This window comes from Pinus tabuliformis, chromosome 8 (assembly GCF_031772625.1).
Source record: "Pinus tabuliformis cultivar Carrire ecotype Pingquan chromosome 8, CPIR1, whole genome shotgun sequence".
Taxonomy (NCBI): domain Eukaryota; kingdom Viridiplantae; phylum Streptophyta; class Pinopsida; order Pinales; family Pinaceae; genus Pinus; species Pinus tabuliformis.
Window position 1 is genome coordinate 1,283,481,730 of NC_142294.1, and position 23,333 is coordinate 1,283,505,062.

At 39.0% G+C, this 23,333-nt stretch overlaps 1 protein-coding gene and 1 pseudogene across 1 annotated transcript in view; one reads left to right on the forward strand and one right to left on the reverse strand.

The window, feature by feature from the left end:
• The window catches only part of LOC149240096 (phenylalanyl-tRNA synthetase class IIc family protein), an 88,673-nt gene extending 70,239 nt beyond the window's left edge, over positions 1-18,434 (reverse strand). Inside the window, exon 1 of the mRNA XM_089373631.1 lies at positions 17,971-18,434. Within this exon, the coding sequence (XP_089229757.1) occupies positions 17,971-18,262 (292 nt within the window). The 5' untranslated portion in view covers positions 18,263-18,434. The remainder of the gene's footprint in view (positions 1-17,970) is intronic.
• LOC149240097 (uncharacterized) lies at positions 13,714-15,023 on the forward strand (annotated as a pseudogene).
• Positions 18,435-23,333: the final 4,899 nt, after the last annotated feature.

The window sequence follows — 23,333 nt, forward strand, 5'->3', positions numbered from 1 at the left end:
TTGCATTGTCTGTTATGACTTGCACCACATTCTGTACACCAATCTCCCGAATGAACCCATCTAACTACTCACATATCATTGTTGCATCTTTTATATGTGTTGGTGCATCCACTGATTTAATAAACATGGTACCTTTAGGAAAATGTACCAAGAAATTTAGAAGGATCCTACCCTTCCTATCTGTCCAACCATCAGACATCATTGTGCATCCAAACACTTCCCATGTCTGTTTCAACGCCGCCAATCTAAAGTTGATGTCCTGCTTTTCTGCTTGAAGAATTGGCCCCCGCAACTCCTCATGTGTACCACTTTTGTACCCTGGACCCACAACAGCAATAGCATCACACATTGGCTGCGAAAATGGATTGGTTTTGGTGATGCGGAGAGGTAAGTCACTACAGAAAAGACACCTCCCCATAACTCTATATGCTTCTTGCTTCTACCTTTTTAACAATTGATTTTATGGAAGGTTGTGCTCCATGTCCTGTTCGTGGAACAAAAAATGATGACCTCGCACTCCAACAACATTAGCACTAGCAGTAGCAGGTGATGTTGTGGAGCCCCTCCCACTACCCTCAACCTCAAAATCAGAAGAAGATATCCCGAAAGATCTACCTTCACATTCAGCCTTGTTTCATTCTGCCTCTTCCTTCTTTCTGTTTTTTTCATCAATTGCTTCAAGAGCCTTTTGTATAAGCTACGCACTAGAAACTGTACAAAGCCCAACATCATGTCCAAGGAGTCTAGCCAGATGGTATTTCAATCACGTAACCCCTCCTATCATCCTGGTCCCACGCAATTTGCATGATAGATATGCCCGATTTGTCCCACCACCAGGCTCACCATATTCCCAAAATGGGTCCAAGTCTTTTGGCATATTTGTAGAGAGTTAACTCAAACCTAGGGCACCAAACACACAAAAAATTGGAACTAATGATTAAAGAAACACCCATACACAAAAAACAATAAGAATAACCACCTCATTTTAAAAAATAAATTTTTGGCTACATTATTTGCAATGTGAATCCAATGAAAAATGGCAATAAGGGGGTGCATTTGAAAGTTAAAAAAAATGGAGTTTGTTGTCCAAATATGGAGAAAACCCTTGCATTGGCTCATGGGCATGAAAATCATAGCAAGTGGAAAAAAAAAAAAAAAAAAAGCAAAATGTTGGTAGGCAAAGAGACAAGCAAGAATAACCATAAATCTATGAAAAAAATAATTAACATAGGGGTTTTTAAGAACATACTTGTTAATGGAAGAAATGAAGTTTGTCTCACTGTTCTTCAATCTTTGATCCACAAAAAATTCTTATTTGGTGGTGATAATGGTTGTTTATCCTCAATCCCTCGACAACCACCACAAAGCTCTTCCCCTTCCTTCTCCAACACTCAGAAACCGAAATGAGAAAAAAAAAAAAAACAAATTTCCCTTTTCTAGCCACGGCCCGATGATATTTTATATCGTTGCGTGATTTTTTGCTGAGATATCGATGATTTCTTAGAAATAGCGCGATATTTTCGAGAGAGGAAATATCAGAGGAAATATCGCGATATTTTCTCATCGATATTTCGGCTCGCCGAAAATATCGCGATTTTTCCCATCAATATTTCGACTCGCCGAAAATATCGCGATATTTCTGAAAATCGTCGATATCTTGGTGATATTATCATCACTGCTATTAAGTATTATATTCTTAAAGAAAGAGTGACATTCTCCTTTATCTTACCTTTTATATCCATTTACTTTAAGATAAAGGTATGATAAAGGAGAATGTCAATTTTATTTAAATTTTTAACATTACCACTAATTGTTTCAAGATGTTTGAGAGTGGTTTCAAACTCATTGGACTTCATATGGAAAAGTAGAATTTCATATTCCACTCTAAATTCGAAAAACTTAACAGTTTTTAGGGTTTTAAGATTGGCAAGATTATAGCGTTTCCATTAGATTGCAATGATGAATTTGCATGGGACGAATTGTTATTGTTAAGATTTTATCATTAGTATTTTTATTTTTATAATTTTAGTGATGGGAACCCCTATGCTAAGGACCCTGATGTCTCCTAGTCCCCCCATGAATTTCCCTAAAATTTGGGGGTGTCAGAAGGTCTTATAACAAGTTGGAATACCTCTTTTAACCTCTTACAATCTTTTTTTATAATTGTAGGGATCCAAATGAAATTATGGTTGAATGAACTAGGGAAATATTTCTCCATTATAAACAGTGTTCCAGGGAGACGCGTCCCCCAAGGTGGCCAGCACACCACCCACATTTCTCCTTCTTTAGGGATGAGGGGCAGCTGGGAAATGTTTCTCCACTTCGCCCCTTTGGGGTAAACACTGAGGGAAATGCATGGGGAAACATATCCTCACAATAAGGTACATGCTTCCCTAAAAGGGAGTTGTCTAGGCACTCCCCCCCTCCCCCAAGATCTTTTGTCCAACAACACATGAATATAGAACAAATAAAGCGGATAAATTTTGAGATGTTTGTGACCTTGGTAATCAATGGTACTATTAAGTATTATATTCTTAAAAAAGGATGACATTCTCCTTTATCCTACCCTTTCTATCCATTTACTTTAAGATAAAGGTATGATAAAGGAGAACATCACTTTTATTTAAATTTCTAACATTACTATTAATTGTTTCAACATGTTTGAGAGTGGTTCCAACCTCATCGGACTTCATATGGAAAAGTAGAATTTCATATTCCATTGTAAATTCAAAAAACTTAACAGTTTTCAAGATTTTAAGATTGGCAAGATTATAGTGTTTCCATTAGATTGCAACGATGAATTTGCATGGGATGAATTGTTATTGTTGGGATTTTATCATTATTATTTTTTATTTTTTTAATTTTAGTGATGGGAACCCCTATGCTAAGGACCTTGACGTCTCCTAGTCCCCCCTAAATTTCCCTAAAATTTAAGGGTGTCAGAAGGTCTTATAACAGGTTGGAATACCTCTTTTAACCTCTTACAATGTAGGGATCCAAACGAAATTATGGTTGAATGAACTAGGGAAATCTTTCTCCATTATAAATAGTGATCCAGGGAGACACATCCTCCAAGGTGGCCAGCACACCACCCACATTTCTCGTGCTTTACGGATGAGGGGCACCTAGGGCAATGTTTCTCCACTTCGCCCCTTTGGGGTAAACTGAGGGAAATGCATGAGGAAACATTTCCTCACAATAAGGTACATGTTTCCCCAAAAGGGAGTTGTTTGGGAACCCCCCTCCCCCCCAACCCAAGATCTTTTGTCCAACAACACATGAATCCTGAGGATTGAATTACTAAGTTTATGAATTGGTACATATGGCATGAAGCTCCAACTACAAAATAAAACAAATGCTTCGATCTTCAAGTTGGGCATAGGTAGCAACGATCGGCTGAACAAAGACATCAGCGGTGAAAGATATGAAATTGTCTATTGTAGACTACTCCTCCAAGGAAAGATCCTTCAGTGCTCTGAATGCACCGTGCACACAAAAAATGGCCAAACCAACCATAAAGATGTTGCCTCAACAAAGGATCTGAAAAAAGAAAATTAGGGTCGATACTATGTAACAATTGAAAAAAGAGAGTTAATTAACTATTATATGCCAAAGGCACTTGATCAATTAGAAATCGCATCAGAAGAGAGGTATGTGGCACGTATGCATTATGGTAGATATGGTCGATATAATGGCAGGTCAATATGGTCAATTATTGGCAGTAGACGTTATGTTATATACATTAGCAGCATTACAACATATTGTTGATTGAATTATATTATTGGCATATTCATGGACGAAGTTGGCATTGATTTTGCATTGGTGCTCGGATATGTATCAATACTCCAACGTTATTTCATTTAATAATCCTATTTATTATTATACTCTAGCAGACAATGGCATATCTCCACTGGCATGGCACAATGTTTGGCACAGCGTCTGGCAATGTCATTATTATTTTCTGGCACAACGTCTGGCATAACGTTTGGCACAGCTTCTGGCAGCGTCATTATTATTTTCTGGCATAGCATCATTATTATTTTTTGGCACAGCGTCTGGCACAACTTTTGGCATAGATTCTGGCAGCATTACATGGTTTTCCATGAGGCAGCATTATATCATGGTTGGCAGTATTATATTGTGGAAGGGAGCGTTATATTATTGTTGGCAGATGGCAATGTTAATATATTATAGAGGACAGCATTACATGGTTTTCGAACAGCATTCAAGCGTTAATTCCAACTCAGCCTTAGTTCAAAGTTCAAACTCAGGGTTAATGAGGTATCAACATTAATATGGTGGAGATGAGGGGTATCATTACAACATTTGGCACAGTGTTATTTTTTATATCAACATTATTAATGCACTTTGCTATTATTACAAACGGACTTTGGACAGTAATCGCACCACGAGAGAGATGCACAGAGATTATATCTAGAGATGATGATATCTCAATTGTTTTAGCAAGAGGGAGTTAGTTGTTCATACTATTCGAGTGTTGTTGGCTCTTGGAAATCAACAATGTGAAAAGGAATTAATGTATCGTATTATCCGTGCAGTGGTGCCACTAGGACTCAATTTTGTTTTTTTTAATGGAGGAACATGAACTTTGGAAATGGAAACTTTGCAAAAATAATGGTATACGAAACCACTATTCTGGAGTCATTTTGCTAAGTGACGCGCATATTAGAGACTGGGATCTTGCTCGATTTGATTGGCAACTAAAATAGTTATTGCTGCATTGATTTATTGACGTTGAATTTATTGGTCAAATAACTCCCACCAAGCATTATTACGTGGATCTAGATTTTTTTTAATATATGAAATTGTATATTATGGCGCATAAATGTTGTTATCGTTATGCGTTATCCACTATGAACCAAGACCCAAGAAGTTAAAAGCGAGTTTTCTGGGAATTGTGGATCACTCAAATCAATTGTTGTCAAATCAAAAATTGGGTTATAGTGAGAAATTCGATTATTTATCCATTATCTAGCAAAAGTTGTGGAATTGTTAACAAAACGTAGTCAGTCCGAGAAGAAAAGAACTTGTCAAGAGTGCAACTATTAAGGTTATGTAAACACAAATGATGAACGCCTAACTGCACCTCGAGGTTGTCCAAATCAATCCCTGTATAAAGCACTACACAGCATGATACTAAAACCTTTTTCAACCGACTTCGTGAAAGCACAAAATGGAAAGATCTAACGATATGCGAGCACACATCAAGTACTCAGCATGTGTTATATTATGGCGTTAATTTATTATCATTATTGGAGATGCTTTTAAGTCAACTTGCAGGCTTTATATAATCGACTCTATATATTTAGCTAGCGGTTTATACATTTGGCTTACTTCAGCCAGCGATCTCTATTATCATTTTTGGGATTGTCGTTGCATGGTTTGTTCGTTGAATATTAATATCATTCATTACACGCATGAATATTAGGGTTTTGTGCCCTAATTAGAGTGGTCGGGATTGATGGATTTGTTGCAGCGGTGACTAAACTTGTATGCAACTTTACCACAATCCCCAACATGTGATGAGCCATCTTTCATATTAATGACAATAATAACAGCTATTCCACCCATTCCCTCACTAATTTTCGTTTTGCACCAACTATTCAATGCCAAAGGTGAAATATGTGTTTTTTTTTAAATAGTGCCTTGGGTTAACGTGGGTGCACTTGACACATTACAGAAAAGAAAAGGAACCCCATATCAGTTAACCCTGTTAGGAGATATATAATTCCAACCCTGGGAATTGAAAGATGGAGTAATGACGCAACAAAGATGTTATGCGATCACCTATGGATGGAGCTCTGATGGCATGCAGGCAACTTTTTGTCCTTTCAAACGTGATCTGATGCAGGGATATTGATTCATTGTAGCAAATAGCCTATGAATGGATTGTGAAGGTTATTCTATGCAAAATAAACATAGAATGCACAATGCCAATGTCACAACAAACACCTACCATCGAACAACAGGCTGCACACAACATGATGTTAGTTGTCTTGCAATAAGAATGGTAACACATAGCAACAGAAAACCTTCGATCAAAAGGAATAGAAATCGAAGAATGAGGTATGTGGGAGCCATCTCTATGATTTTGTGAATGGCCAAAGCCTATCACTGGTGTCATCAGAAGGTTGTGGAGGGTCATGTTCAGTGTAGTCACTACCCCATCAAGTTCTGTGGTTTGTGCTTCAATAACATGCATGGAGAGGACATATTGATTGAAATGGGTGAAGGGAATACATGGGTCTGTCCCAAATGCAGAAATGGTTGCGATCCTGGCTGCAATGAATGTATTTCCAACAATTAGTACAAATCCTCTTTTGACTAGTATAAATCCATGGTATGACACTTTTGCAGTCGATGTTTGTAAATACGTAGTGTGCATATGCAATGGTTATTTTAGCACATCAAGCAAGATTGAATTATCATACTCCAGCGATGGACATGTGGAGTTCTTCCTCCTCAGCAAGAAGGGAGCGCAAGCTAAGAACATTTGTATCTCATGGATTAAAACAGAATTGAATGTATTGAATGGATTGAATTGAACGTGTATGCTTTCATTTCACTCCAGTCTGTCTTGAGGACTCTATGACAAGACAGAGGCGTACTAGAGAGGGGCATTTTTTTGCTTTGTATGATATTGTTGTGGTGCCATGGTTTCTTTCTGGCCAATTTAGATCGGCTTGGATTTTGTAGCTCGAAGAGTGGCGAGGGTTATTTCCGGCCAAATTTTCAACTATATTGGATATGATTCCACCTAGAAGCTGGAACAAGATGATTTGATGGTTCCTTGTATTTGTTCCACTAATTCATGGAGTTGTTTCGTGGCAATGTACATGTGACCCTTGAGAAGAAGAACGATTAAAAAAAATGAGTAGTGGCAGTGGGGTTCATTTGAAAAAAGAAAAATTATCATTGTAATGTCCCTCTAATAAACTTTATGATGCAATAGTTGGTGTGCATTAGATTTTGTACACCCCCATGCCATTAATGTCAAAGGGGGAGGTAAGCAAAGGTAAGGAAGATACTTCTCATAATGAAAGGGGGAGGATAATTGTGTTGCCATCAATGCCAAAGGGCGAGATTGATGGCATTATTGTCATTGATGGCAAAGGAGCAACAGCAAGGCAAAGAAGCAGCAAAGATGTGATGGCAAAGGAGCAGCTTGGGCAAAGGCAAAACTCCATGACAGCAAAGGATCAGCAACATGATCAGCTAAGGGATGCAAAGGAGAAGATGTAATACTTAGCAAAGGTAAAGGAGCGGATGTAATACTTGTTGGTGAGACAAATGTGCGCAAAACATATGTTGATGATAGATGTATGCATATAATTGTTGAGTTGAATTGTTGTGATGCAAGGCAAAGGCAAAACTCCATGACAACAAAAACAAGACAAGACTCAAGGTTGTTGAGGCCATGGCATGAAGAAAAGATGACTTTGATCATATATATGGCTTGGGAGAGTGAATATTGTTTGCATTGGAGAATGTTTACACTATGTGCATGTGTTGTGATATTATAATTTGTTGTTTTTGGCATTATGTTGATATTGGGGTACTTAAGTATTATAGATGGCTGAAATAATATTGGGTGGAGCAATTATTTTTGTGTTCTAATAATCAAAATATGAAGAGTTTGGAAACGAATGAGTGGAAGTCAAAGAGTCAAGTCCATTCACTTCATATTCTAATGTGGGATACGAACAACTAGAAAACTATTTTTACAAAAAATGTGATTTTGGAAGGCAATGAGAGGTTAGATAGTTAGAGAATGTGTGCGAGTTGATTCAAATGTTGTTCATTAATTACCTAGCACATAGAAGAGTTGATGTGAAGCAGATTTAAGGAGGAGGATAAACAAAGAAGAAAATGGAGATATGCAAATTTATAGACCAGGTAACCAACACATTGTTTTCTTTATGTATCAGGGGATTGTAGTCTCCTTTCAAGTTGCAGCTTCATAAATGATAGGTTAGAGTCTGTTGAGGTAGGAGCCTCATGTGGATTGTAGCCTGCAGAAAACTAATGGGAGTAAGAGCTTCCTTGCATGTCGTAGCTTGCAGAAAAATTGAGGTAGAAGCCTCCTGTGGGTTGTAGCCTGCAGAAAACTAATGGGAGTTGGAGCTTCCTTGCATGTTGTAGCTTGCAGAAAAACTGAGGTAGAGAGTAGGTAAGGGAGACAAAATAAGATTAAGGAAGTACCCTTGGGTGGGTTGCACAAAACCATGTAGGCGATCTGAGCCTCTCATCAAATCCCTGAACAAAAAAAATATCTTTAGTTTAGGAAAAGCAGCAGACCTTGAATCTACAACTATCTGGAACCAAGGTTGAAGAAGTGTTGGCAGATTGAATCTACAAGGAGAGGTAGTAGAGAAATGGAATAATCATATTCTTGGGCTGAAACAGAGTGCTATTAGACATGGGGATGCAGAGGAAGAGATAATACAGTGCTATTCCGCTGTTTAATTTCTAGCTATGTGTGATTGATGCTATGATCTAAAATTTAATTTCAGCATTGAATTCGGTGATCTACTTGTTTGATAGAGATCATAAGAACATTAGTCACCTAGAGCTTGAATTTCCAACGTGGTATCAAAGATTGATCTCTAATTGAAATTCTCAAGGATTTGCAGCAGTATATCTATTGCAAGGAAGAGAGACCAGCAGTAAGAGAATTTCCAAGTCATATTTTTTATTTAGGAGATTGTGCAATAGATCTCAAAGATGGTAGCAGTGGGACTTTGATTCGAGAACAAATTGGATGGTGCCTCGAAATTCATAACATGAAGAGTGAGAGTTACACTCTTACGAAAAGATAATGAACTCTAGGATATTGTCAAGGATGCTGTGACTCTGCATACAAATCCATGGGACTCCACAGCTCACAACAAACAGGAAGTGAAAACCAAACAGATGATCTTGGATGCCATAAAGGACCATTTGATCCCTCGTGTATCCAAGAAGAATACAGCAAAAAAGATGTTTGATGCCCAGGTTAGTCATTTCCAGAGTCAAAACATAAACAAGAAGATGATATTGCAGAACAAACTCAGATCCATGGAAATGCCTAGTTCAAACACAGTGACCAGCTACTTTATGAGGATCAAACAAATTCGTGATCAACTTGCAGCAGTTGGGGAGAAGGATGCATATGTAGAGCTAGTGAGCATGGCACTAAATGGTTTGCCAACTTCATCAAAACCATTTGTCAAAAGTATTTGCACTTGGGAAAACCTTCCTAACTTTGAGAGGCTTTGGGATGACTGTATCTAGGAGAAGACTTGAATGGAGTCAACGGTCGACAAGGACGGTGTTAATGAGAACCTAGCTCTATTTGGTTCGTTAAATAAGAGCAGAGATAAAGGAACTGGCAAGGTTAAGGGAAAGAGTGACGAGTCAACCTCACAGTGAGGGAAGAAGGACTTGAGTAAAATCAAGTATTTTGTTTGTCATAAGCACAATCATTATCCATCACAATTTCCAAAGAAGAAGAAGGGTAAAAGGAAGTAGCAAAAACAGGTAGCATTCTCTGCAAGAACTCAAATGAATGAGTATGTTGCCAGGATCAAGAAGGATTTCTCATTGGTATCTTGCATTTCTACCAACACAACTCCGACAAATGTGTGGTATGTGGATAGTGGGGCATTTGGACATACAGCATCAACCTGACCGCTGTTTTCTAGTCTAAAGAAGAAAGACTCAAGTGTATAGGACCATAGATTAAACTCAATGATGACGCCAAGTACATAGAAGGCGTTAGTATTATTCCCTTCTAGCTCGAGTCTCGTAATTCTTTAGATTTTGACAATGTCGTGTTTATTCTAGATCTCAAGAAGAATTTGTTTTCAGTTTGAATCATGGAGGTTAGGAGCCTTGTAGTGGAGATCAAGAACCAAAAAGTCTTCATTGAGAGTTTGGACAAAGGATTCTAGCCCAAATACAGCTCAGGGAATATGGGTTAGGCAAGGTAATTTGTAGGGTGAACCTATTTGAGCCTTGATGCATAACAGTGGCAGCTTGCAAGTTGTGGCACAAGAGGATAGGGCACCTGCATCACAAGGCATTTTCTACTCTAAGGGAGATAGTGATAGTCTTTTAGAATTTAGAATTGAGCAACGTGGTGTATGCAGAGGGTGCGCGTTTGACAAGCATGCCAAAGTTGCTTTCACAAGCATCAAGGATAGGTGTACGGAGATTCTAGACATAGTGACATACATAGGTCTAAGATTTGAACGTTGAGTCGAGATCACTAGTGATTTCCAAGACAGTAGAGCAACCTTCAAGCGAAGGGGGAAACAAAAACCTCTTCTAATATTGTAACGATACCTCGATGGTTAAATTAGACATTGAAGGGCACTAAGGAGTATGGCCTAAGAGATTTTGGAGATGGTGGAGTGGCAGGCAGTCCAACAGATAGGAAGAGCACCTCAAGGCATTGCTTTAGCTTGGGATCAATAATGGTATCCTAATTCAATCAAAAGCAAGCTTTCGTGGCATTTAGCTCGGTGGAACACAAAGTTCAGTTCAAATGAGACATTATTCAAATGAAAAACTTGAAGTTCCAACATATTGCCACAGATCAACAAGTAGTTGATTTATGACCAAGCCCTTGGCAAAAGAGAAGATTGAGGTTTTCGGAGACAAATGTGGATTGCCAAAGAATTCCTTCCTTCATAAGAGGGGGTTTTGAGAATTATAGCTTGGACAGGAACTTCCGCACACGTTCGATGTGAACATGCAAGAAGTGGTTCAAGATATTTTCAAAAATTTATTCTACTTTTGGAAAAAATATTTCTATTTTGTAATTCACTTTAGTAAAAATTGAAGTCTTATAGTTAACAGTTGAATCTAAAATTTCATTTCATGCATGACTTAGACTAGGAGAATGATCTGAATGGAAAGTGGCATCCACCCATGGTATTGACTCAAGAAGGCATCGAAATACTGTAGAGAACAGGCCTTACCTTGTAAAAGGACAGATTGGTCCGCCATAATGTAGTGGTAAATGTTGGAAATACTAAAAGGGGGGTGAATCAATATTTCGCTTCAATTAATTAATTTTGAACTTACAAAGCATTAAATATCATTAGCATCAGATCAAATCATAAATCAGCATCACATCACATGAACAGTACGCAAGAAATTTTTAGGTGGAAAGCCTTATGGGAGAAAAACCATCGAATACTTTCTAATATGATTGATGAGTACAATAATTTATTAGCTCCAACTGAAGGGAAGCTCCAACTCCCTAGTACTCAATTAGAAAAGCATTTTGTTTTATCAAGAAGCTCCAACATCCTAGATTTACCACCTCCAACTGGAAGGATGCTCCAATTTATCAGGCAGCTCCAGCCTCCAACATCCTAGATTTACCACCTCCAACTAGAAGGATGCTCCAACACCCTGCAAACTCCAACTTGCCCTAGCACCACCTTGCCACCCTGAAATAAAAGATAGAAGAATAAAATGTGGGCCCCCATACCAAGGACAATGACCCACTTACAATGATATGCAAATAAACCTTTACTATTGTCTATGTCAATACAATGCTCAGATCATAGATTATATGCAATGGTGCTCAAACCTGGGCTCAAACATGAACAAATAACCTTCAGGTCTGCCTATTGAATTATGATATGTATGATCCAACTATAGATTTGACGTTTTAACTTGCAATACATAGAGATCCTTAATGATACACAATCCAACAGCAAAAGAAAGAATCTAGCTCATACCTTAGAAGATTTGAAAGATCATACCAAAGAACATGAAAAGCCACAAATTTGATGTCACTAATTGTGCCTTTTGCTCCAGTTTATTTGCTCCATACTTGACCTCTAATTTCACTCAAAAGTTGTCCTTGAACGTACACTAAAGCACGCCTAAGTCTGCCCCTTGGATATTTACCCTCGAATCAGTCATTCAACCATTGTAGCAAGCATCCCCCCTTTTTGCCTTCAATCATCCCTTATATGTCCATTTTAAAATATCTGAATAGCCTCCAATCCCTAGCTCGGTTCCAAATCAGTGCTTTAATCTACCACTCAACTTAGCCTCAAATCAGTCCTTAAAACAGTGATTTGATTTGCCTCAAAAATGCCCTAGAAATAAACTCTAAATTTGCCTCAAGAAATGCCCATGAAACAACCTGGAATTAGCCTTCAGGAGGCTCGAAGTAGACCTCAAACTTGCCCTTAACCAAACCTTTAAGCAAACCTCTGATCAAACCTTAAAACTGCCTCAAGTTTGGCCTTAATGTTGCCTTAGAAAGGCCGAAATATACATCAAATTACCTCAAAAATTGGCCTCAAGAGGGGGGGCAAAAATTCGCCTTAGAAGCAGATTTCACGAACTCGGCTTGATCAACAGACGTGTCATCAAAATAGTCCACCAAATCGCCTTTAAAAATAAACAAAGTAATCTCAAAAAAATCCTCAAATAACTTGGCGTTGTGCCATAGATGTACCCTCAAATTCGATCAAAATAAGTTCAGATGTTGCCTCAGGATAGGCTGAAAATAGGCCTCAGAATTTGTCCAAAATGATCCTTCGAATGTGCCTCAGGAGGGCCAAAATAGGCCTCAGGCCAAGCCTTCAATCATGCCACAGATAGCTCTGCAATAACCTCAAAATAGTGCTATCTGTTTGATAAAAAAACATCACAGAATGATAAATCATCTAAGCCCAGAAACCCTCTGAAACTCAACCTACTCCTCCAATTTGCGTGACTACACAGCGCTCAGAAATATCAGACAAAATCATAGGATAATATTTGATCAATTGTGATTTTGGAGGGCAGTCGAACGCCTTATATATACAAAATTAAGGGGCATGAAAGAGGGTCGACTTGGCCTTAAAGCAAGGAGTTTAATTTCTTATTAGGCATAAATTAAAACCATAAATTCGAATTTTTAATGGGGCCAACCTGATCTCTATTTGTGGATTATTTTCAAAAATAATATTCCATTTTAAAGAGTTGACTTTAATCCTTTTTGGAGGTCGATATGACAAAGAATATCTCTCATTTTGAGGGTTGATTAGTTAACATAATTAATCCAAGATTTCCTAAACATTAATCCCAAAATTTGACCAATAATAAGGTTGCCTTATATCATTCATTTGGGCATTGTAACCACACATTCGGGGCTTCATCTTTGAGAAGGAATATCTCCTCAACCATGAGGAGTTATGAGGCATGTCACCTATTGCTAGAAATGGCATGACGAGTACAATCAACTAATGATGATCTCGCTTGCAAATTCACTGATCTTCCCATTCATCTGCCTCAACAAATGTGAGGCTTCTTTTGGTTGTTGCTTGAGTTGACATCAATGACAACCACTTTACAGCAGTAAAAAGTTTCTCACATTTAATAAATAGTCATCTTGAATGGTTATCTTTCCTTTCCCATGTTGGGATGTATTCAGTGAATATCTTTTTATCAATGTTCTGTTGAGAATAGTCGATATTGTGTGTTTCTCTTTCCCTCTTGGTATTCAAGTCTTCTAGATCTTGGCCCCTCTAAGATCCAAATCAGTGGTATCAAAGCCAAGTTACGACTCCATGACAAATAAGGTTTTATTGTGCCCCTTGCTCTCCTCCTCACGATTACTGTGTTCTAACGCTGGAAATCAAGATGCCTAATGCCAAAGAGATTCAACACCATTACCATGTCTCGAGTTCGAATACCGCGATGGTGAACATCAAGGGGGTTCTATGGATCTTTTTGTTTTTGTTTTTAATGGTGTTGTTGGAGGGTTTTGTTCACACGGATCAGAAGGACGTGGCATGTCTCTTAGGCGTCAAGGGTTTGATCTAGGATTCCCCTACTTTTTGCCCAAAGGGTGAACCTTTCACTTCCATTCTCCAAGATCTATTGGGAAAGGGTATCTTCAATGACAGCAACGATTTCAACAATGTTGACTTGTGGGTCGTAATCGATTCGGTCGCTGCCCACTCAGCTAAGAAGGAAAAATCGCGCAAACCATCTTCCTCACCACAGAACCATAAAACAAATTCAAGCAAGTTTGGGGCAACACTGACCGTAAGGGAACTTCCAAGTTCCAACATCCTCGCTTGTTCTTCTGGCTCAACACACCTCAAAGGTCACACCCGACCAAAAACAAGGACATAAGAGCCACTAAAGACTTCCAAAGCACAATGCCCTTCTTCTTCCTCATCCTTTTCCTCAGCAACTGGAGTACCATGTTAATGAAGAATAAAACGGTGGCAAAGTTATCCAAGGACCCTCGTCGCATCATGCACCGCACACACTGACCATTTACGCAAACATAAGAGCCACTAAAGACTTCCAAAGCACAATGCCCTTCTTCTTCCTCATCCTTCTCCTCAGCAACTGGAGTACCATGTTAATGAAGAATAAAACGGTGGCAAAGTTATCCAAGGACCCTCGTCGCATCATGCACCGCACGCACTCACCATTTACGCTAATTCCAACAATGAAGCCCGCACGCACCATCATAATAATACCAGCAATTACAACCACAATCGCAATTACAATTACAATTACACTTTTGTTGTGAACGCCAAACCCTTGCAACAAATTGTTGTAGCATCTCTGCCCCCAAAGAGGCAGCACCTTGTTTAATATTTGGCCTGTCGTCCTGGCGGCAGTATCGACGAAAAGGAAAACAAACCTGCCATTATCCTCGCCTCTTTCAATGGCCACAATAGCTTTTGGAATGCTAGAGTACCCTCTGCCACGATGTTCAAGCAATATCAAAATATAGCCATGTCAATTTTGGAGAAAAGTGACTATGTTGTATTGCAGGGGAAACCATTCATCAAGAAGACTATATGGCACAAGATAACATTTTCGTCAACATTTCATTTGAGATAAAAGACTAGACCATTCAACTTGACGAGAGATCCAATGTGATCTATGTTGAATTTGTTGTCTGTGGAAGCAAGTAGGGTGGAAGATTTTCAAATGGATACGCTTCATGTGATCGTGGAGATAAATGGCTTCCGGAGGTTGTTTGAGTGGTGCACAAGTTCATCGGGAGTCGGAGATTTGAGATTAGCAATGTCGGTGAGATGGCATGTAATTCAAAGCGGAAGGAGCATGAGGAGGATCTGCTTTCAAGATTCATGTCACTCACCGACACCAACAATCTGGACGACATCCATGTTGAAGGCAAGGAGGGTTGTTGTTCAAACAAATTTCTTCAAGACATGATTCAGTTTTCTCTTGGCGGGCAAAGAGAGCACGTCCGCGGCATTAACGTGGTTCTTTTGGTTTGTCTTCTCATCCACATGTAGAGGAAGCGATATACAAAGAAATGATCGATCTCGTGCTGCAAGATCAGAAGGCGAGAAATATTGAGTCATTTGTCGTGCTTGTCTTTTCCTATGAGGAGCTACAGAGAATGAACTATCTACACGCTACAATCTGCAAATCCATGAGGCCTTATATACCTGTACCCCTGGACTCCAAGCACGCCACAAACAACTCTTGCAGATGCATGCTATCGCTTGCGTGCATCGTGCAACATTGGCCTCTATCAAGGGAGCATTTTCAACAATTCAATTGATCCCTCAAAAATGGATCTCTGCATCAATGAAATGTCTCCAAATTCTAGATTCTACAGCCCCTAAAACTTTCCACAACAGTAAGAGCTTTCCTTGTTCTCAAGAACTCATTTTGGACCATGAATTTTACTCAACGAATGCAGCCCTAAGTGGGGGCAAAGAAGAGAAAGACACCTTGCCTGAAACTTATGAAAGCCCAAAAAATAAAGAGATGGGAGGTGGTGGATGTTGCAAGAGAAATATGTCATGTCCTTGAAAATGGTGATGAAGAAATGGAAAGAACCCTAACTCAATTAGGGATTCAAGTAACTCCACAACTAGTACATATGGTATTGGATAAAATATGTTCCCCAAGTTTGGCTCTGAGGTTTTTCGAATGGGCCCAACGAAAACCAAGGTTCAAAGTCGACACTTCAACTTCTGACAAGCTTGTCAATATTCTTGACCGCTCAAAGGACTTTGAAACCCTACGAAGGGTTTTGTCAATGATGTCACCTAATTATTGCAATTATTCTGCCAAAACATTTTCTTTCACCACTACGTGGCACGATGATCTAGATATGATGAATAAAGTAATGGAAACGTTGGAGCAGCTGGAGATTTCTCTCAGAAGATATGCTTTTGAAATGCTTATTGTGGATCTCTATGAAGAAAATCATATCAATGCAGCCTTAGTTGTGTTCGAAAAATTGGCAAATACTCATTGTGCTCCGAGGATGCAAAGCGTAAAAGGTTGCCTAGTGATTTCAACTCCCAAAATACATATGATAACCTGCAAAACAGTATATTATCATCAGTGCGGGAAGTATCAAAAGTGTTTTGAATTAACAACATCGTTTTTTGAAAGGGATCCTTTTTATTTGAAATGCACACTAGTACATATTGCAACAGCAATGAAAAACTTGGCCACTCTGGTTCGCAGTAAGACTAAAAAAGATCAAGAAATTTCAAGGCATTTGCCAAGGTGTCTGCAGATCAGGCATTGTCATTGCAGAGAAAGGGTGCAGGCATCATACTCTCAAGTGTACTTTACTCACTTACGAGGTGTCTCACCCACTGCACCTGGGGGACATTAGAGGCATATCTGTCTTTCTCTATCGTTCTCACTGCTAAGGGTGGCCATTGTGATAGAGCTTTTAGACACACTTGAGCAGTTGAGCGTACGCGCACGAGAGAGAGAGAGAGAGAGAGAGAGAGAGAGAGCAGCCAGCCAGGGAAGAGGCATTATCAAGCAGCACATAGTACAAGACAGTTGTCCATGTAGTTTGGTACAGTCGTACAGAAGTACATGCAGTTGTACAGACAGACCATACAAGCTGTCCTGCATGTCATACAACGGTTCTCTACTTTTTCTAGGTTCTTCAGCAGTCCATACAAGCTCAGTTCAGAACGTTTGTGGCATATGTCCATGCTGCTTTTTATTGGGCAGCAAGTGGAGGTTCCCTTGTAAGTTTTTTGAAAGAATGAAAAGCTGATTTGAAGGATTAATTACCTATGTGTAAAAATTTAATTTTTATGCTCACTGTTTAATTTCTAGCTATGTGTAATTTGTGTTATTGTCTGAAATTTAATTTCAGCTTTAATTAGATTCAATAATCTACTTGCTTGATCGAGATCACAAGGATATTAGTCACCTAAGGCTTGAAATTCTAACAGTTGAAAAATAAAAGGCAGAAAAGGTAGCTATAATGAGGATACAGTAGTAAATTATGTAAACCCTCGCAAGTTAAAATCACCTGGAATTATAAGAAATTTTAGAAATTGAAAAAACATATACATGGGGATTTTTGGACAAGGCATGTCCAGGTACAGCGGGAATCTGTGGAGCTGGTGGTATTTTATTTTTAAATGAAAATCCCAGCATCCCTTTCAAAGCTGCTTTGGGAGAAAGTACAAACGACAAGCCTGAGATGTATGCTATCTAGCAGCTAATGAGATAAGCTACAGAAAAAGGTATGACTCAATTTCAGATGACAGTGATTCCAAGTTAGTGATCAATTAAGAAAACGAGAAAAACAATATGCGAAACTTAATTTTAGTCCCAATGGTGTTAAGAATTCAGAGTTACGAAGAACTTTCAAACATATTTCTTTTCGGCATATTTAAGTAGAATAAACAGCAAGGCTGATGAATTATTAAAGCAAGCTTTAACTCTTCAATCTGAAATTTTCAGAACAGAGGAAGCAGATGACAACCATGTGCTGCCAGTGCTCGAAAGGCCAATTCTAATCCCAGTGTGGTGGTCAAGTTTCAGTCTACTGATCCAGATGACAGCAATAATATCTCTTGTTTATTTTATGCTGTTACCATCTTTGCTAAGGCAGAAAATTACCATCTTTTATGCTGTTACCATCTGAAGGCAGAAAAAAAAGGAAAAAATCTGAAGGCAGAAAATTACCATCTTTGCTAATCTTGACACCACCCACTTCAAGTAAAGTCGACACGATTTCTCCAGTCTTTCTGCGGGTCTTTCTTGAAGAAACTGGCACGGTAGAAACCCATCTATTAAACCCTAAACCCACAGTCGCAGCCCTGCGAGTGCCTGCCCTTTTGACCTGAAAAATGGAGAAACTTCGAGAATGAAAGACGGGAGGCGAAGTTGAAGAGAAAGAGTTGACTACTTGATTGAGTCTGGTTTTGCATTGGGCAATAAGGATTATTGAAGGAGCCTGTCTGCCAATAGTCGCCATTTCCAGCCCAGTCTACACAATGGAAAGGCTGCCTTCTAAAATGAAATATATCGAAGATCGCCTATCAATGCGGTCCATAGATTTCAAAATACTACAAATTTGACAATATGATAATTGCATTTTCTTCGTTTGCGAAAATTACATTGAAATACACCAGCCCGATCATAAGGGACTTTGGTTCAACTCATAAACTCTTGTAGGTCGGAAGGACTTGTGTTCACACAAGATTCTTTCATTTTTCAACAAAAGTCAAAGAGAATATTGATCATTTGAGCGTGATTGTTTTCTTTAAGCTAAATTCTTAATTAATCATGTTGTTTACATAATGGTGTTAAATAAAGAATTACACTCGTTTATAGGTAGTATTTTCCTAATAAATTAAAGAATTAAAAGTATAGCTCGTTTTTCCCTTACTTGTTTATACTAAGAGGTTACAGGTTTAAAACCAGAGAGGTAGAGTATGCATGTTTTTGTAGATTTAGCAGTCAAATCGTGCACGAAGGTAGGTCCCTTGTCTCATAAACAAGGGGGTCTCATACACCAATTTGGTGTCTGGCTTGGCCATGACCTAAAAATTGGATAATAATAATAATACTATGTTTCCGAGCAAATTTAGAGAATAAAAGATTTAGGGTAGAAGGCAATTATATTTTAGATTTATATGTTTATAATTAATTATAGTGTTTCTTGTGGAAGAAGGAGCGGGAGGGGTTCTCTTTTTGCCTCAAGGAAGCAAGGAAGATTAAATTTGTTTGGGGCCTAGGGGAGGCATCCAACAATCAGGTGGAATATTTAGCATTATAGCAAGAATTGGATTTGGCTCACATATCAGGAATCTGTCACGTCTAGGTTTACGAACATTGAATGATAGTTATAAGTCAAACAAGTAAAGCTAAAGGCAGCTCTGAGCAAAGCATATCCCCAATGTTGCATCAGATAAAACTTCTCCTGGACAAATTTGAAAGGGTTGAACTTTATCATATTAAACAAGATCTCAACTCGGAGGCGGACTCCTTGGCAAACTAAGGATTGCATCTTGAGCAAGGTCAGTTGAGAATACGCAAGGGGACCATCACCTTTCAACCAATCCTGTGACAGGAAATTATTCACAATATAGTTGTAAGGCATCCATAAAAGGACAACTCCAAGAGCGAAGGCAAGCGCATTTATTTAGAACTCATGGAATAGTCATTGAGATGACGAATATTATACCAAACATCCTCGCGCAGTGGAGGAGAATGGCATACATCGAGGATTGTAACAGTGATGCCTCGCAAAACTTGTTCATCATGCAACCATGGAGAAAAGACAAGTGGAGGCATACCTCAGCAAAACACAAGGGATTTAAATGTAACTGGGTGATCGTAAAGTTGAAGGAAATTAATCCAAGTGTGTTTCCTTCTTGGAGATCTCAAGCAGTTATAGAAATTATCATGGGTACGTTGTCAATGTGTTGAAGATAACAAGAAGAAATGTTAAAAATAGCATCAAGAAAGATCCTGATTTATTTTGTCCTTGAATTAAATTAGGAATAAAATTGTAGTTCCACATCTCATGACAACTTGTATTAGTTAACTAAGTTAATCTGACTTAGTTGGCTCAGTTAATTCGAATTGAGGGTCTAACTAGAGTCATGTAGAGTGTCTCCTAAATTTTAGGAGCCTAGGTTGAGTTTATTTTAAGTTGTAATTAATTAATTCAGTCTAATAGAGTTAAAGTCAGTTAAACTAGTTCCAACTAATGGAGGGACTAGTAGGAGGCCTAGTAGTGTGGTGTTGTTTGCAGTCGAGTGTGGTGTTGCCTGAAGTGTAATGTGGTGTTGTCTAAAGTGCATTGTGGTGTTGCCTGAAGTGATCAACCAATAAACTGATGATTCACTCATAAATAACTCATACATGTCAGATCTGATAAAGGCTCAGTTGAGATTGGACTTCAGGGATAATGTACTATCAGTTGTATAGTTTTCCGAGTTGTACATATGGTGCATGAAGTCATAGGAAAATCCTAAAGGGACTGCACAATCCATTGGAGGAAAATTCCCATTAAATAGGGGCCTAATTCCTCATTAAACAGCGCAAGGAAATAGGGACTTGGGCAAGCAAGAATTTGGCTAAGTATTGGCTTGAGCTTGTCCGTAAAGCAGTGAGATAGATAAAGATAGTGCAAAGGTTGCTCGAGCTTGAGCAAAGCATTGGAATCTTCTCATATTTTCTGATTAATGCAATATACAAATAGCAGGGGTTTTTAGTTGTGGCTTTCCCTAGAAAATTATTTTGTTATGTGTGCTTGAATTCTGTCTCTTGCATGCTTTGTGATTTCATCAATCGTTTATTGTTTTTATTGATGAGTAGAGTAGATTCATGTCAATTGTTTTAGCATATTACAATCTGTAGTTTGAATCTACAAGGAATTTCTACATGGTATCGGAGTTGAAATCAAGATAGAAGAGAAGAATTTGAAGTTGTCCTTGCACATTGATGGAGCTCTAGTTCAAGGCAGATCCGAAAGACCCTATGTGCACACTTCTTAATGGAGTAGAAGGCTACTAGTGGGCGATCAATGAGCCAGTGTCTAGTGGCACAAAAAGGAGTTGTGATCATTGATATTGGTAGATTGAGGAGCAGGGAGATTTCCCACAGGGAGATCAGACTCATTATTGCAGTAGTTGTAGCAGCAGTGCAGAAGCAACAATAGAGCAATAGCAACAACAGTATAAATAGATCAGATTTAGCTCATGCATGCAAAGCCTTGAGGAGCAAGGCAAAGGTTAGAGACTTGGTGGTTGAGAGGGAACATAATTTACCTCTCAAAATGGACCCTCGAAAGAAGCCTCAACAAGTTGTGGAGCAACCATAGATGGAGAAGCAGAGAGGAGGCCAAGTGGAGACATCCACTCAAGTAGAGACCTCCAATAGGGGGGAATTTCAAGCCAAGTGGGCAAAGGAAGCACATGCAGCCATACCTCCAAGTGAGAGGTGGAGCGATGTGAAGCAATAGTCCTAAGAGTAGCAAAAATTTGGGCAGGGTCCATTGAGGTGATTTTTTCTCATGGATCATTACCCTTGCTACAGTGGCCCAAAGTATTCAGTCACAGGGGGATCTGATGTAGGAGCATCCAGCACCCTTAGACAAAGGGAGGAATCCAAAGCAAAGCGAAGAGGAGCGTGTGGACCAGGGGAGCAAAACAGGGAAAAATCTGTTTTAAAACAGATTTAAAAGATAGATTTAAAGATGGATAAAAGTCTCTCGAAGACTTGTTATCAATGTAATCTGCCATGTGTTAGACATATGCATGCATTATAGAGCTTTAGGGCTTTTTTTGGAGCAAATCAAGGTGGGGATGTGATCAGATCCTTTCGTGATCTGATCCAACAATGTTCTTATATATATGAACTTGCGCGTTCAAAGTAGTAGAGAGAGGAGAGACAGAGTTATATGTGTTGTGTGAATTTAGAGTGTTGCAATGTAGTTGAGGGGAGAACCCGTACTAAGGCTAAAATACCTTAGAATTGTAACCATGCTCTGTATATAATAGAATATATGTGTGTTTATGTTGAACTGTGCACCTGTCTGTGTTATATATATATATATATATATATATATATATAATATATATATATATATATATATATGCATTAATGGTTTTTCCAACTCTGTCTCATATGTGCGCGCGAATGGTTTAAATCTCGGTTGCATGCATGTGATCGACCATCGACCATGAGAAGGATCGATGGCGATTTAGTGAAATATTGTTATATATGTATTGTACTGTCGTGTGTTGGTAGAGTGTGGCAGAAGAAGCCTGAGAAAGGCGTAAATCCATCAAAGGCAAGCAAACCCAAGTCCAAGAGGAGGCTGAAAATTGATACACAGGGACCGTTTGATCACATGGATCAATGGCCCGGATGAAATCGCAGAGGAGCGACAGAACTGATATCGCATCGAACTGGGGAATAGTGCTGATATATGACCCTTGCGACGGCCGATAAGCGATATCGCCGATTAGCCAATCGGCGATCAGGGGTTATGGTGATCGGCAATCAGAGCAATCGCTATTGGATATCAGAGGATGGGTTGGCATTGCGGACTTGCGATAGAATAAGTTATGGACCCGTCGATAGTTATTAAAGCGGGTCTATAATGTTTGAAGTTTGGTATGTGTTCAGGAGCGGGGTTTTTATATGATTCCTGTGTATTTCCGATGGTTGTATGGCTGCAGAGTTAAGGTTTGAGCGCCTATGTATAATGCCTCCAATGGGGAAAAGACCCGACAGTATAATAGCTCCAATGAAGTATAAGTCCACGGTTAAAGGCTTAAAGCCTAGAACCCTTCTCATAAGGCTTTGTGGGCCATAACCCACAAGCCTCAAGATTGATTTGTTAAGGGAAAGGGATTTTGATTAACCCCAAAATCTCATTTCCATCATTTGGTATCAGAGCAAGGAAAGTTTTCCTGCGAGGAGAAGGATTCCAGAGAGAAAGAAGAAGAAGCAGGAGGTACAATTGATAAAGCTCGAGAGTTATGGTCTTACTGTCATGCAGAGAACGACAGCAGAAGGTGAGAAGATTGCAGCAAACCTAGAGCATGGAGTGCTCATATGGTTCCAGAGGAGAGAACCTGAAGGATGCCAAAAGACTGAATGAGGAGGGCTTGGTGAGGTATCGTGTAGCAAAAGGAGACAGTTACTACAGAGGTTTGGTTGCAGCTCACAGAAGACCATGAAGGCAATTCCATTGAAGAATGCAGTGGGTAGAATTGCTAAAGACAAGGAGAAGCATATGACCAAGAGGTCATAAATTTTTGTGCCTCGGGAGTCTAATGCAGGAGCATCTAGCACCCTTAGACAAAGGGAGGAATCCAAAGCGGAGTGAAGAGGAGCGCGTGGACAAGGGGAGCAAAACAGGGAAAAATCTGTTTTAAAACAGATTCAAAACATATTTAAAAGATAGATTCAAAGATGGATAAAAGTCTCTCGAAGACTTGTTATCAAAGTAATCTGCCATGTGTTAGACATATGCATGCATTATAGAGCTTTAGGGCTTTTGTTGGAGCAAATCAAGGTGGGGATGT